Source organism: Rhinopithecus roxellana, chromosome 4 (assembly GCF_007565055.1).
Source record: "Rhinopithecus roxellana isolate Shanxi Qingling chromosome 4, ASM756505v1, whole genome shotgun sequence".
Taxonomy (NCBI): domain Eukaryota; kingdom Metazoa; phylum Chordata; class Mammalia; order Primates; family Cercopithecidae; genus Rhinopithecus; species Rhinopithecus roxellana.
In genome coordinates this window covers 175,991,580-176,006,458 of record NC_044552.1, presented here as the reverse complement: position 1 = coordinate 176,006,458, position 14,879 = coordinate 175,991,580, and the positions used below count along the sequence as shown (strand labels likewise).

The window sequence follows — 14,879 nt, the reverse complement described above, 5'->3', positions numbered from 1 at the left end:
TACATGATCTCTGAACACCTTATAAAATGTAACAGATTAAAAAATGAATTCACTTTACTAATTTCATAAAAATTCACTTTTGCTAATGAAGAAAATTGAAATTCTTATATTGTGCCTTAAATGAGGATTTGGACTTACTGTGGATTTAATTTTCCACAGTAGAATGTGCTCTGAAAAAGCATATTTATTTTCTTTGTGAGGAATAAATGAAGAATGATAAATACTATCATTGATTATTTCCCACCTTAGAAAACTCTCACGATCAGACATACTAAGGCGTTTATGAGTCTTCATTATGAAGCTGTCCAGAATTTTTTAAAAATTGGTACATTTCTAGGAATTTTTAGTTGAAAATTATCTTACTTTCATAGCTTTCATAATACTAACAATATTTGAAGGTTTTTGTTTGGTTTTGCCAGTAATACCTTTAAAATGTTAAAAATTCATTTTGCTTTTGTTCTGTTTTCCCAAGCCCGTCATTCTTGAAAATAAATGAGTCTTTGAAGGAGCACAGCTCCAAACACTGCCCTTTTGGTGAATCTACAAGGAAAGTGCTTTGCCGTACCTTGGCCCTCTCTTGGATGGCTCTGTATCGTTCCTGTAGATCCTGGAGTTCTAGCTGGGTGACATAGTGTTCTGTCATGCCAGCCCCTTTGACTTCGATGGTCTCCAGCAAGCTGCTATAACTCAGCACTTCTTCATTTAATAACTAGAGAGCATTTAAGAAAAATAAAGTGGTTACCCATGCACCATCACATCAACGACATGCTAAAACCAAGGTATTTTAACTGTACAGTTGACAAGTGACCTCTGGTTACCCATTCGTCCATCTCTCCATCTATTTATCTATTTGACACAGATATGTGTGTGAATGCATGGAGTGTGTGTGTTTATGTGTGTATTTTATGTCTGACCTAGAACTTTCTCTAAGATATGAATTCCCAATTAATGACTTTATGTTTCTACTTTAACATTTCAAACTGATTATGACCAGAAATGGACCTCTGATGTTCACCCCATCCCTACTCTACCCTAGCCTCCCATGAAACCCCCTTCTCTTTCCATCTCTTTTCAAACAGCAAATGCCATGACCTCCCACCCAGCCGGTCAACCCAGAACATGAGAATTGTTTCAGCATCTTCTCTAGCTCTCTGTCCTCTTAAACCATTAGGAAATCCAGTTAGCTCTACCTCCTTTTATACCGTGACATCCGTCCCCACATCTCCTGCAAACTCCCCAGCCCAGGCTGTCCTCCTCTTTCACTTGGACTTTGCAGTAGTCTTCCAGGCAGATTCCTGACCACCAATTCTTTCCCTGTCCCTTATTTCATGCTCCACACAGCAGTCTAAGTGATATAATGTCTTGCAATTAAAAGTTGAATCATGTCGCTTCTCAGCTTAAAACCTGGATTATCTTCCCCATGCTGCCGGGATCAAGAGGAAAATCCTCAGAGCAGCTGACATGGCTGATGGAGGATCAGGCCCTGTCTCTCCATCAAACTCCCCTCGCAGCCCCTCCCTGCCTACTCTCTGCTGCAACGACACCTGCCTTTCTCCTCACAGCTCCCCATTGCAACAGGATCTTTCCCTCCACAGGGCCTGAGGACCTGCTGTTTATTCTATCTAGAATGCTGGTTCCTCAACTCCTCCCCAGGCTCATTTCTCTGCCTTAAATTGTTTAGTGCATCGACTATATGTCTGCTGTTTCAGAGAGGCCTTTCCTGTCCCTCTCCCCTGGCCTCAAACAACTGTATGAACCTTTTCAAAATTACTTTCTCTCACACCACACCACTTTTTTTCTTCATAGTACTCAGCAATTATAATTATTTATTTGAACATTTATTACTGAGTGAATGCATCCCCACTAATGTACGCTTGACTGTTTTTACTGCTAGAATCAGGCACAATGCCTGCATGTAGCAATTTCTCAATGAATGTTGATTGAATAGATGAAGAATCCAATTAATTAAGCAATTAATTATTATAACAGATAATACATGCAGGTATTTATGAAGCAGATAATTATAATTATATTAATTTACGGATGCACAAATGAGCCCCAGAAACATTAAGTACCTTGGCATAGGTCACATAAGATCATTTAGTCATTTAAATAACTTTTATTCAGCGTGTAATCTGTGTCAGACAGAGAGCCAAGTGTTGAGGATATGAAGAAAATTAAGCATCTCTATCCACTGAAGGAGAGGGACATGCAAATATATATCCTATGAAATTGATAAAGAGCTTTGAACCAAGGGCTATGAGAGAACAGAACAATGAATCAAGCCTGAGCGGTGGTGGTGTAGCATAGTTAAAATGACTTCAAAATTCTTTCAGAAAGATAAGTAGGAGGTTGCCAGGGGCAGAGACAGAGCAAGGACCTTCTGTCAAAATGGAAGAGATTGTGCAAAGGCACAGAACTGTGAAGACTGTAGCATGTTCAGGAGATAGTGTGAGATTCAGCAAGGCTGGAGAGCACAAGGGAGGAGGCTAGGAGCATGAAGGAAAGCAGCATGGCAGAGGAGCTTATTTCCATTCTTACAAACCAGGCGAGGGAGATTGAGCTTATACTGTAGACAATGGGAAGCCAACACAGGACCTCAGGCTGGAAGTGAGACATTCATCTTTATAGGAGATAACAATAGATAGAGGCAAGAAACAAGGTGAAAAATCAGGAGTCTGTTCCAGTTCAGGTGAAGAGGATGGATCAGTAGAACCTAGTGCCTGATGCAATGAGAAAGAAGGCACTGGGAGTAATGAGGTTTCCAATGTAATATATTCAGGGTGAGGTGACACAAATGAGTAGAAATAGAGAATGTGAGAGGTTAAAGGATTTCTGTGTAGAAGATCATAAGTGCTGTTTAGGACAATGGTAAGGGGGTGAAGGAACAGGCTGTCCAATGATCATGCCCTGGAGTGAGGCTGCAGCTGTAAACCAAAGGACTGTAAAACTTCATGTTTGAATACTACTGTCAATAAGTTTTAAGAACATGCCATTATTTATTTATTTTAAAAATCTTTCCATGTAGTACTGTACTAATATAAGCATTATGACAAATGCACAAAAAATAACACAAAAAGATGTGATTAAAAAAAGAAAGTCTTCATAATGATGAGCAGGCTGAAGACATTAATAGATATTTCACGGTGCTACATTTTCAATGGTTTGTATTATAAAACATGGGTCTACATGGTTTTCCTGGAAGGGAAAATTTTTACTCACTAATAAAATAACCACAAATGAAATTCCAGTTTAAGAAGCCTTTAGAAATTGTACTATAAGCCCCAAACATAATTTGGTTATGTGCACAGGCCTAGCATACACATAATCCCGTTTTTGTCTGACTGTGACATTCTAAAGAAGTCTGTAAGACAACAAATGGAATCTGGAATCCAGCTCTCACCTTGGCTTTTCCGAGCATACTTATTTTATCCCGCAGCTCCGCATGCTGCCTTTCGGATTCATTTAGGTTGACTTCCATACTGTCCATCCAACCGGAGAACTGTCGAACATCATCCTGATAACTTGTCCATTTTGAGAGAGCTCCTTCGAGTTGACTGAGAGGGATTTGAAAGGACAATAAATCCACATTGACAATCCTTAGGACTCTAAAACCTGTCATTGTGTCTGCTCCATCCACTCCAGTCAGCAAGGGGTCAACAGATCAGGAAGAAGGTGACTTGGGAGTGAGCAGGCTGCCCAGGGCTTAACAACACTGAGTCTAGGTGTGAAGGGCAGCCTCAGGAAGCAAGGGACATTTAAACCTAGGCCAATATGCAGAAACATGGAACTGGCTATCAACTCAAGAGTCAGCAGGTAGGGGGACACCAGACACTGAGAGAGGTTCAAAGGCAAAACTGGGAGAGATCCCCTGAGTGGGTCTTTTCTGGAGCCAAAGCTCTGGGCAGGGAGAGAAGCAACACTTAACTCTATCAAATTGAGCAGGACATTCAGAGCAGGAGAGAAGAATAAGTACAGTAATCACCCTGCGTGAGATTAAAAATCAGAAAATCACAATGAAATAAAAGGACAATATTTCCTGACTTGGTCTAAATATTAAAACTTAATTATTTCTCTTAGAGATAAGTTAAGCACTTCTCTTGTCTAAACACACACATGCTTTTTTTTTTTTTTTGAGACAGAGTCTCGCTCTCTCACTCAGGCTGGAGTGCAGTGGCATTATCTGGGCTCACTGTAAGCTCCGCCTACTGGCTTCATGCCATTCTCCTGCCTCAGCCTCCCTAGTAGCTGGTACTACAGGCGCCCACCATCACACCCGGCTAATTTTTTTGTACTTTTAGTAGAGACGAGGTTTCACTGTATTAGCCAGGATGGTCTTGACCTCCTGACCTTGTGATTCACTCACCTCAGCCTCTCAAAGTGCTGGGATTACAGGCGTGAGCCACCATGCCTGGCCTACACATGCTGTATTTTAAATTCATTAATCATTTCTGCCTAGTTGTACTACCAGGTTTTGGGTCCTTTTGCAGCAGAAACTATAAGTGCTCCATCCATCCACACCCCCAGATCACACCACTGCAGCAAAGGGCCAACTGGACTTCTAATTGCTCCTAGATCTCTTAGCTTGAAGACATTCTCTAGTCCCTTATGTACTCTCAGTTTGAGGGCAATGTAGCCAAGAAGGGCAGGGGAGCCTCACCCTTAGGGGCAGCCCTCAACTGCTCTTCTAATTCATAGGAGTTTGTTTCCAAATACCCTAGATCCCCTGCTCACAATGGTGGGCAACTTGCTTGATGACATACCTGATATGGTTAGGCTCCGTATCCCCACCCAAATATCATCTTGAATTATAGTTACCATAATTCCCACATGTCATGGGAGGGACCCAATGGGAGGTAACTGAATCTTGGGGGCGGTTCCCCCACGCTGTTCTTGTGATAGTGAGTGAGTTCTCATCAGATCGGATGATTTTATAAGGGGCTTTTCCCCCTTTGCTCAGCACTCGTCTCTCTTGCTGCCATGTGAAGAAGGACGTGTTTGCTTCCCCTCCACCATGATTGTAAGTTTCCTGAGGCCTCCCCAGCCATGCGGAACTGTGAGTCAATTAAACCTCTTTCCTTTATAAATTACCCAATCTCAGGAATGTCTTCATAGCAGCGACAGAACAGGCTAATACAACACCCTTTATTTACTGCCCTCCCCCTGCCTGCTCTTTCTTTCCCACTCCACTATTTGTATTTCTTGGGTTTACCTCCCATGTCCACTACTTGGTTTTAATCCCTATATTTTTACATTATGAATCTTTTTTTTTGTATTTTATGTTAGCAACAACAACAAAAGAAACATGCATTTTTAGTTATATTAACATGTAGACGCAGTATTCAGGTCAATCTAAATGTGAGATTACATCTGCCAGTTTCTTTTGTTCTGATAAGAAAAAAGAAATAAAAAGAAAGAGGAATCGAAGGAAAAGGGAGGAAGGAAGGAAGGAAAGAAGGATGGAAGAAAGGAAAGAAGGTAAGGAGGGAGGGAGGAAGTAGAAGAGAGGAAGGGAAGGGAAGGGAAGGGAAGGGAAGGGAAGGGAAGGGAAGGGAAGGGAAGGGAAGGGAAGGGAAGGGAAGGGAAGGGAAGGGTCTGTTCAGTAGTATTATATTGATCTTTTAGTAATAGCTTCCCCAGTGCTTGGCTGTAGTTTCCCTCACCTTTTACAACGAATCCCTGCAGACAAAAGGGATGCCCACATATCCTTCACACTCTGCAGCTGCTGTTGAATAGTGGGAATGCCTTCTGGAGAGGTATTCTGAAGGACAGATTCTCCCCTGGTCACTATCATTTTCATCTGAATCTCTTTTTCCTGTTTGACTGATAATAGAGCCTGTGAAAACAAATACAGAAGTCCTTTGTCATTTGTATGTTTAACATTTCTGGCTTTAAATATTGCAGAGCTCCTAAAGATCACAGAATAATATGCAATTGTATCCAGCCCTGGAGCTCCCAGTCGGCTGAGATGGAGGGTGGGGAAGTGGCTTGCTGGTGAGTGCCAGTCACCAGCTACCCGCGGGTTTTTACTAAGTGGCCTTAGTGTTGAAGGTCTCCAGTCTTCTCTGAATAATCCCTTCCTTCCAATGAAGTTTTACTTTACTGGTTTTAACAAGGGAAAAATATAGTACAGTAGAATTCATGATTTCTCAAAGGTTATAGGATGAAGAGTTTATAAATGTTATGGTCTCTACAACAAAAAAGCCTATAGAAATTGATTATATATTTCATGTTCTTCATAAGCACTATTCTTTATTTTATTTTATTTTTTTTTTTTGAGATGGAGTCTTGCTCTGTCGCCCAGGCTGGAGCGCAGTGGCCAGATCTTAGCTCACTGCAAGCTCCGCCTCCCGGGTTCACGCCATTCTCCTGCCTCAGCCTCCCGAGTAGCTGGGACTACAGGCGCCCGCCACCTTGCCCGGCTAGTTTTTTGTATTTTTTAGTAGAGATGGGGTTTCACCGTGTTAGCCAGGATGGTCTTGATCTCCTGACCTCGTGATCTGCCCGTCTCGGCCGTCCAAAGTGCTGGGATTACAGGCTTGAGCCACCGCAAGCACTATTCTTTTTCTGTGTGAGAAGGAAGTTTTTTCTTTTGTTTTTTTTAGAGACAGAGTCTATCTCTTTCTCCCAGGCCTCAGTGCAGTGGTGTAATCATAGTTCACCACAGCCTCAAACCCCTGGGATCAAGTGATCCTTCCAGCTCAGCCTCCCTGGTAGCTAGGACTACAGGCACATGCCACCATGCCCAGCTAATTTAAATTTTTTTTTTTTTTTTTTGTAAAGATGAGGTCTCAGTATGATGCCCAGCCTGCTGTTGAACTCCTGGGCTCAAGCAATTCTCCCACTTCAGCCTCCCAAAGTGCTGGGATTATAAGTGTGAGCCACTGCACCCAGCCAGAAGGAAGTTTTAATTCCAAGTTATAAAACTGATAATGTCACCTAAAAGACAAAGCTTCATCTCTCTTTATAACATGGTTCTTGATAACTTCCAAAACCTCAGCTTCAGCCACCCATTGCCACCAGTTTCTGCTGCGGCAATAAGCAACTGGTAGCAATTTCTCACACACTAAGCTGTTCTTTCCTCTGGCTTTTCTTCACACTTTTCCACTCTCTGCCACCATTCCCAAGTCTCCACCGGGTTATCTTTGCCAAAATAATTCCCCTATCATTCTTAAAAACTCGGTTTTGGCTGGCTCACATCTGTAATCCCAGCACTCTGGGAGGCCAAGTCGGGCAGATCATCTGAGGTCAGGAGTTCGAGACCAGACTGACCAACATGGAGAAACCCTGTCTCTACTAAAAATGCAAAATTAGCCGGGCGTGGTGGTGCATGCCTGTAATCCCAGCTACTCGGGAGGCTGAGGCAGGAGAATCACTTGAACCCAGGAGGCAGAGGTTTTGGTCAGCTGAGATCACACCATTGCACTCCAGCCTGGGCAACAAGAGCAAAACTCCATCTAAAACAAAACAAAACAAAAACCAAAAACAAAACAAAAACTTGGTTTATGGCAGGGTGCAGTGGCTCACACCTGTAATCCCGGTACTTTGGGAGGCCAAGGCAGGAGGATTGCTTAAGTTCAGGAGTTCAAGACCAGCCTAGGCAAGAAGGCAAGACTCTGTCTTAATTTTATTAAAAAAAAAAAAAAAAAATTTAAACCCCAAACCCCACATAACTCGTTGTACCTATCACACTTCCTTATTTTATTTTATTTTATTTTTTGACACAGAGTCTCACTGTGTTGCCCAGGCCAGAGTGCAGTGGTGCGATCCAGGATCTAGGCTCACTACAAGCTCCACCTCCTGGGTTCACGCCATTCTCCTGCCTCAGCCTCCCGAGTATCTGGGACTACAGGTGCCTGCCACGACGCCTGGCTAATTTTTTGTATTTTTAGTAGAGACAGGGTTTCACCGTGTTAGCCAGGATGGTCTCGATCTCCTGACCTCATGATCTGCCCTCCTCGGCCTCCCAAAGTGCTGGGATTATAGGCGTGAGCCACCATGCCCAGCAACCTATCACACTTCCTTAGAAACCTGTCCCAACTTTCAACCCCACCTCTCCTGCACGGTTCCACTCCTGTGTGTGTCTATAACACCATAAGCACATCTGCATCTGTGGTTATTGTCTTCTGTATTTCGACCTCCAACCTCAGACAGTAAAATCCTTGAGGAAAAAGACTACATTATTCACCTTTGATTCCCTGGAGTCAAGATGGAGTGCCAGTCTCCTAGAAGGCACCCAGTATACAAAAATGAATGCAGATTCATTGTTTTCATCGCAAATGCAAAATTGAACTCATATCTTGGGATGGGAGGAGAACTGGCTAAATACAGGAAGACAAGTGAGTTGAAAAAGATGGAAAATGTTTTGCCCTATAAAATGTTTCCTCAAAATATTTTCCCATAATAAATATGTCTGTGATCTAATTTAAAACTAGCCTCTTAACAAGTGATCACACAAGTAATCACATTTGGGCTTTATCATTTTTTGGAAAACATCTGGGGTCAGATGATTCAGGAATTCTCTGGCATGTCCACCCAAGGCAGACAGGGTTACACTCACAAAGCATCTAAGATTTCTCAAGGAGAGAATGCGACATCATCACTCCAGGTGGATGGAGACGGGAAATTTTGAGAAAAACAAACAAATTCTGTAGGTTGGAAATATTTCTATCTAAAGATGCACACCTCAAGCTTGAGCGTCCTGCTGTCCAGCACACTTTTGTCGGACGTCGGGTGGCAGTACGAATCCAGCATGTGAATCGCATCTGTCATCCAGTCTTGTAACTCTTTAATCCCGAGAGAGAACTGATTGTGTTCTGCAACGATTCTATCCAGCCTTGACACTTTCTCCTGGAAATGACAGAAACGTTTTTCGAGCTGTCCATCCCGCAGAGACAAATTATAAAGCTAACGGTTTGTTTGAAACAACGGCAATCAGTCATGGCTTCATATGCTGCCAGATACGAGACAAGTCTGGCCTAATTCTATGAGATATGTCAAAGATCTTTCTAAATCATAAAACTGTTAGAAAAACTGGGTCAAAAGCAAGAAAAAGTTACAATTGTATGCCTCTCAAATTCTTTATGACTATCATGATTATTTTAAATCAGTAAAATTTCTTCCTAATGCCTTGTCTGGGAGACTGGTCAAAGTAGTTTCTAACTTTCACATATGACATTGGGCTCATCTGACACTACAACTCACATGACCTACATTGTAGCCAGGATTCTAAAAACAATAATCTGAGATTTTTGTAATATCTCTAAATTTTAAAACTTAGGGACTGTCCGTGTGGTTTTGCATATTAATTATAGGTCAATCTAACACAGTGAAGACTTTACAAGAATAATCTACAGCTCTCAAAACATTCATATATCGATTACTTTTGGTATCTAAGTAAATACAAAGGAATCGAAAATGTTCTTCATTCATTCTAAGATGATTCATTCCTTATCTTAACTTAGATATGTGCCAGATTTTATAAAGACAACAAAAGTAACATTCATAGAATAAACATGGGTGTAAACATAGACTATTTACTTGCAGACCTAAGCTAGTGTGACTGCCTCAGTGATGTGTATTGAAGACCCAAATCAACAGATCCTTCAAGTCCACACTTACAGAACAGATGAGGCCAAATTAAAGATCAAATTATACCGGGGTCCCTATATTCTAACACCTGAAATTTCAAAATCTAGGAAACAAAGGTTGTAAGCCACATAAAGCTCAAGATAGGCCTGCACCACACAGTTCAAAATGGGTCTATGTTATACTGGCTGAATGCTCTAAATGAGGTTGTAGTAGGATTCCATTTGTTTTCTTCTAAGCTATTTGAAAAGAGATTTAATCAGTTGTCTGAACCATTGCCAATTTTGAGCTCTGCTGTAGAATCTGAACTGAAACTCTCAATCAACACATCCTTGACTACCATATAATTAATGCACAGATTCAGATGAATTTTTTAAAAATACCACTATATATACTTTAATAAAATTTAAACTGTTTAGAATTCATGTTTTTCTAAAGCAATTTAATCTGGGATTCTTTAGAACAAAGGCTCTGAGCTTTGTTTTATGTTTATGATTTGAATCTCTGGGGAACATATCATTTCAGTATTAAAAGGAATATCTTATGCAATAATGAAGACTGGAAGTCCCTTCAATTTTTGAAACCTGTTTCGGCCTTTTCAGAGAGCCACATCAAGCTGATGCAACAACAGTGATGAACTCAGATTGCAAGGCGAGGGAAACAGCACTCACACCCCTTACTGCTGACCTGGAGACCCACACTGTCGGCAGGTCAGAACACAATGCACACCCTGCGGAACCTGCTGCAACTCCAGTTTTGCGACATCAGTATCACACTCACACACAGCACATGCCAGGCATTACCTTTGTTAAATTGCTTAGCGCTAGATACTGAGAAGATAGCTGCGACACTCTGTGCCTAAAGCTCTTGCTGGCAGCTTGTCCTTCCCACAGCTGCTGAGCTTTCTCTTTCAGCCTGTTGAGCTGAGGCTCGTAGCAGTGTATTTCCTCAAGGACAGACTGAAAAGCACAAGCAAGTTACTATTCAGAGGCTGGGGGAAAGCACATTGCGGACGAAGCTTTGGCCCGGAGAACATGGAAATCAACACTGGCAGGCCGTCCATGTACTCTGGAGGCTTTATTATCTCCAATCTACACACCGTGGAGCACAAATCATGGAAGGAGACAAATCATACTTCCAAGGAAAGTCAGAAAACATAAAATCTGCCAGCAATGGGGAAAGAACACACTACATCTCACGGCGGCACAGTCTAACTCAAGGGTGCTGAGCATGCATCTGTAGAGTCGACAGAGGACGGGACAAAGACAGGGTTAGATGGGGATCTGGGGAGGCGGGTTCATCACCTGGAGCTTCTGCTGCTCCCTCCTCTTTGCTGGCAGATCATAGAGGCGATTGCTGCTTTCATGGACCATCTTCTCAGTTTTACTCAGCCAGTCCTGGATAGGCTCAGCGCTTACTTCAAAGTCTTTCATTTGGATCTTTAGATTCTGCAAGGTTTTAGATAATGTCCAGGACAAGAAAATATTTTAATAGCAAGTCCAAGGTCCTTCACTCGGCATTCAAAGCCCACCCAGGCTGGGCACAGTGGCTCACGCCTGTAATCCCAGCACTTTGGGTGGCCGAGGTGGGCAGGTAGCTTGAGCTCAGAAGTTCAAGACCAGCCTGGGCAACATGATGTGACCCCGTCTCTACTAAAATACAGAAAATTAGCCAGCTGTGCTGGCAGGTGCCTGTAATCTCAGCTACTCAGGAGGCCGATGCAGAAGAATTGCTTGCACCCAGGAGGTGGAGCTTGTAGTGAGCTGAGATTGTGCCACTCTACTCCAGCCTGGGCGACAGAGGGTGACTCTGTCTCAAAAACACCCACAAAAAAACAAAGTCTGCCCCAAAGTCTGAAACATTCCATCTCTTACCTTGGCACAAATACATTTTTTGAACATCCTTTAAGAACTTTTTAGGGTTCTCCTTTGGAAAATAGAATTTTTACCCCCTAACATTCCAGCCCACTTCTGAGATCACACCCACTTCTCAACTTCTAGAGCATTTGTTGTCTATACCATGCCTATATACTTCATCATAGACTAGGTTGGATTGTGAATTTTCATCTGATGCAGACATGCCTTGTCTCCAAAACTAGACTGCAAGCTCCATGAGGGGAGGGCCCGGGTCTGACACTTCCTGAGACACACCATAGTACCTTACAGGAATGTAAAGAAATGTTAGTCAACATTTGGTTGATTTTCATTAATGGGGGTACAAGAAGTAGCATATCCATGTAGTTTACATGCTTATGTTGTTAATAAATAATTTATTCTGATTTATAAAGTGATAAGAAATACTAAATAATGTTATGTGCTTATCACATAAGAATGTCATAAATACTTTCACAGTTACTATGTAGTACCCTAGGTGTAAAATGTGTTTGATACAGTTTTATATGGTACTGTTTAACTCTGGCAAAGGTGTCTGCATCTACTGTGTCTTACTTATAAAGTGGTAGGTGGATGTGAATGTGAATTTGTTATTTATGTTACACTGTGAGTCAACTAAAGGCTATAAAAACAACCAGTACTTTAGGTAGTTTTGTCCGAGAGGGAATACATAAAGGTTAGCTGAAAAATCTAAGTGGCAAGAGCTAATGAAGCTTATGAGAGAATAGCTGCAGGTTCCACCTGTATCTGGTCTGGGATGTCTACAGTATGGGGAAAATCACATCTGCCTTACTCACCTCTGAGGGAGATGGGTTAGCTGTAAGAATCCTTTGAAAAGTTAGTATCTCACAAATGTAAAATACCAAAATAACTTCTGGAGTATTCTACTAAAATTTAGATTGCATGAAGGCAGGGACTTGGTTCTGTTTTATTCTCTGCTATAGCCCCAGAACCTAGACTAGTCCTTCACAAATAGAGGATGCTCAACAAGTATTTGTGGAATAATTAAATTCATAAATTCAAGGTGTTTCCATCTTCCTGCTACTGGAGTCTCAAGGAGTGCACTTGATACGGTTTGGCTGTGTCCCCACTCAAATCTCATCTTGAATTGCAGTTCCCATAATCCCCATGTGTCTTGGGAGGGACCCGATGGGAGGTAATTGAATCATGGGGTGGTTACCCCCATGCTGCTGTTCTCATGATAGTGAGTTCTCACGAGATCTGACGGTTTTATAATGGGCTTTTCCCGCTTTTGCTCATACTTCTACTTCCTGCCACCATTTGCTTCCCCTTCTGCCATGATTGTAAGTTTCCTGAGGCCTCCCCAACCCTGCAGAATTGTGAGTCAATTAAACCTCTCTCCTTTATAAATTACCCAGTCCTGGATATGTCCTCAGAGCATTGTGAGAATGAACTAATATGCCACCAAACAGGGCAAATGGGGGATCATGACCAGAAATTTAGGTTCTAAAAGAAAGGAAATGAGAAGGGAGGGGAGGGGAAGGGGATGGGAGGAGAGAGGAGGGGTGAAGGGAAGGGGTAGAGGGAGGAATAAGGAGACAGGAAGGGGAGACGAGGTGAAGGGGAGGAGAGGGGAGGGGAAGGCAGGGAAGGGAAAGGAAAGGACAGGGAAGGGAAAGGAAAGGACAGGGAAGGGAAGGGAAGGGAAGGGAAGGGAAGGGAAGGGAAGGGAAAGGGAAAGGAAGGAAAGGAAAGGAAAGGAAGAGAAAGGAAGAGAAAGGAAGGGAAAAAGGAAAGGAAAGAATCAAAACAGACAGACACCTATTCTGAGGGGAACAGCAGATTGAGAAAACAGGCAATTCATGACCCACTCACCCACTCTTGGGCATCTCTTGAACTAGATAACCTTGTAATCAATGCTAAATATGCTACACTCAACAGCTGATGCCCCCCAGGTCAGACCACATAGCATTAATGATTCCTGAAGGATTAAGGAAACATTTCTAGGCACAATGGTTATCACTCTGTTAAACGGAGGATGCTGGCCATGAAAAAACAGTCACCATTACAAAGGAGAGATCAAGGGTCTTGGATCAGGAAAGAATTGAGGAAATACACATTTTCTCTTACTGAATATTATTTCTCTATCATTATCTTTTTCCAACCTTCATTAATAATGATCATAAGCAAATGAAGGATATATTCTGCCAAAAAGTGTTTTAAAAGGAAAAGATATCCTCTATGTCTCTAAATTTTCCTCTGAAAGAAGAGTCAATACATAAAATAGATAATCTCAGAAGAAAAAAATAATTATATTGCGGCAGTAACTATTTAATGGTTATGATAGATTCATCTTCTATTGTGTCTGGAAAAAATAAAATTATATAAACATTGTTTCTGCATACTAAATGCCTAAAAACCTACTACCTGGTGTTTGCATTAGTTATAATATACACTCTCATCTGTAACATTTTGTGGCTTATATAGATATTCTTGTTCATTCTCCTAGACCACCTTCCAGAATTGAGGCAGTTCACATGAAAGGCTAAGTGTTCTGCTGAAATGTAAAACTTACTGTCCCTGCTGGGAGAGTGCAAGGGCAGGTCAGTGACAAGAGACCCTAACATGCAAGAAGCTACTTAATTCTTCAGGGAGGCTCCCACTTCTAGCATTGGGCTATATCTTACTGTTAGCCCTTTGTCCTCTTATGTTCAGAGAGGGAGTGACCAAAATCATTGACAAGGGGACTTTGATATACAGAAACTGTGGTTTCACTAACAACAGCAATAACAAATAACACATAATATTTCCATGTGGTTGGCTACATATACCTCCAGAGCAGATTCTTTTTGGTGGAGATTTGAATGAAAATTTTTCCAATCTTCTTTTGCACCTGAAACTTTGGCCTGGATCCCTTTTGCTTTCTCTTTGGTCAGCAGGGTACTCAGAAGTTCCCCTTTGGACAGCATCACGTTTAGCTTGTGCTGACCATTTTCACTTTCTGACAAAAACTCCTACAAAAGAAAATACAGAATTAGGCATAATAAAAATGTTCTGTGTTGTTTCTATTATTTCTTTTCTTTTCTTTCTTTCTTTTTCTTTTTCTTTTTTTTTTTTTTTTTTTTTTTTTTTTTTTTTTGAGATAGAGTCTCGCTCTGTCGCCCAGGCTGGAGTGCAGTAGCATGATCTCGGCTCACTGCAGCCTCCGCCTTCTGGGTTCAAGCAATTCTCCTGCCTCAGCCTCCTGAGTAGCTGGGACTACAGGTGCATGCTACCGCACCCAGATAATTTTTTTTGTATTTTTAGTAGAGACAGGGTTTCACCATGTTGGCCAACATGGTCTTGATCTCCTGACCTCGTGATCCACCTGCCTCAGTGTCCCGAAGTGCTGGGATTACAGGCATGAGCCACCATGCCTGCCCTCTATTATTTCTTAAC

General features: G+C 41.9%; 1 protein-coding gene across 16 annotated transcripts in view; it reads right to left on the bottom strand.

Annotated features, from left to right (window-relative positions):
* Positions 1-14,879, bottom strand: part of SYNE1 (spectrin repeat containing nuclear envelope protein 1) — a 546,282-nt gene that overhangs the window by 244,380 nt on the left and 287,023 nt on the right. For 15 of the 16 annotated variants that reach the window (XM_030928648.1, XM_030928649.1, XM_030928634.1 and 12 more), the window contains 7 exons: positions 14,273-14,455; positions 10,893-11,036; positions 10,392-10,547; positions 8,686-8,850; positions 5,664-5,836; positions 3,404-3,557; positions 566-709 (listed from right to left, as the gene is read on the bottom strand). In XM_030928648.1, coding sequence (XP_030784508.1) covers positions 566-709; positions 3,404-3,557; positions 5,664-5,836; positions 8,686-8,850; positions 10,392-10,547; positions 10,893-11,036; positions 14,273-14,455 — 1,119 coding nt within the window. The remainder of the gene's footprint in view (positions 1-565; positions 710-3,403; positions 3,558-5,663; positions 5,837-8,685; positions 8,851-10,391; positions 10,548-10,892; positions 11,037-14,272; positions 14,456-14,879) is intronic. The other variant, XM_030928647.1, reaches the window with a different exon arrangement.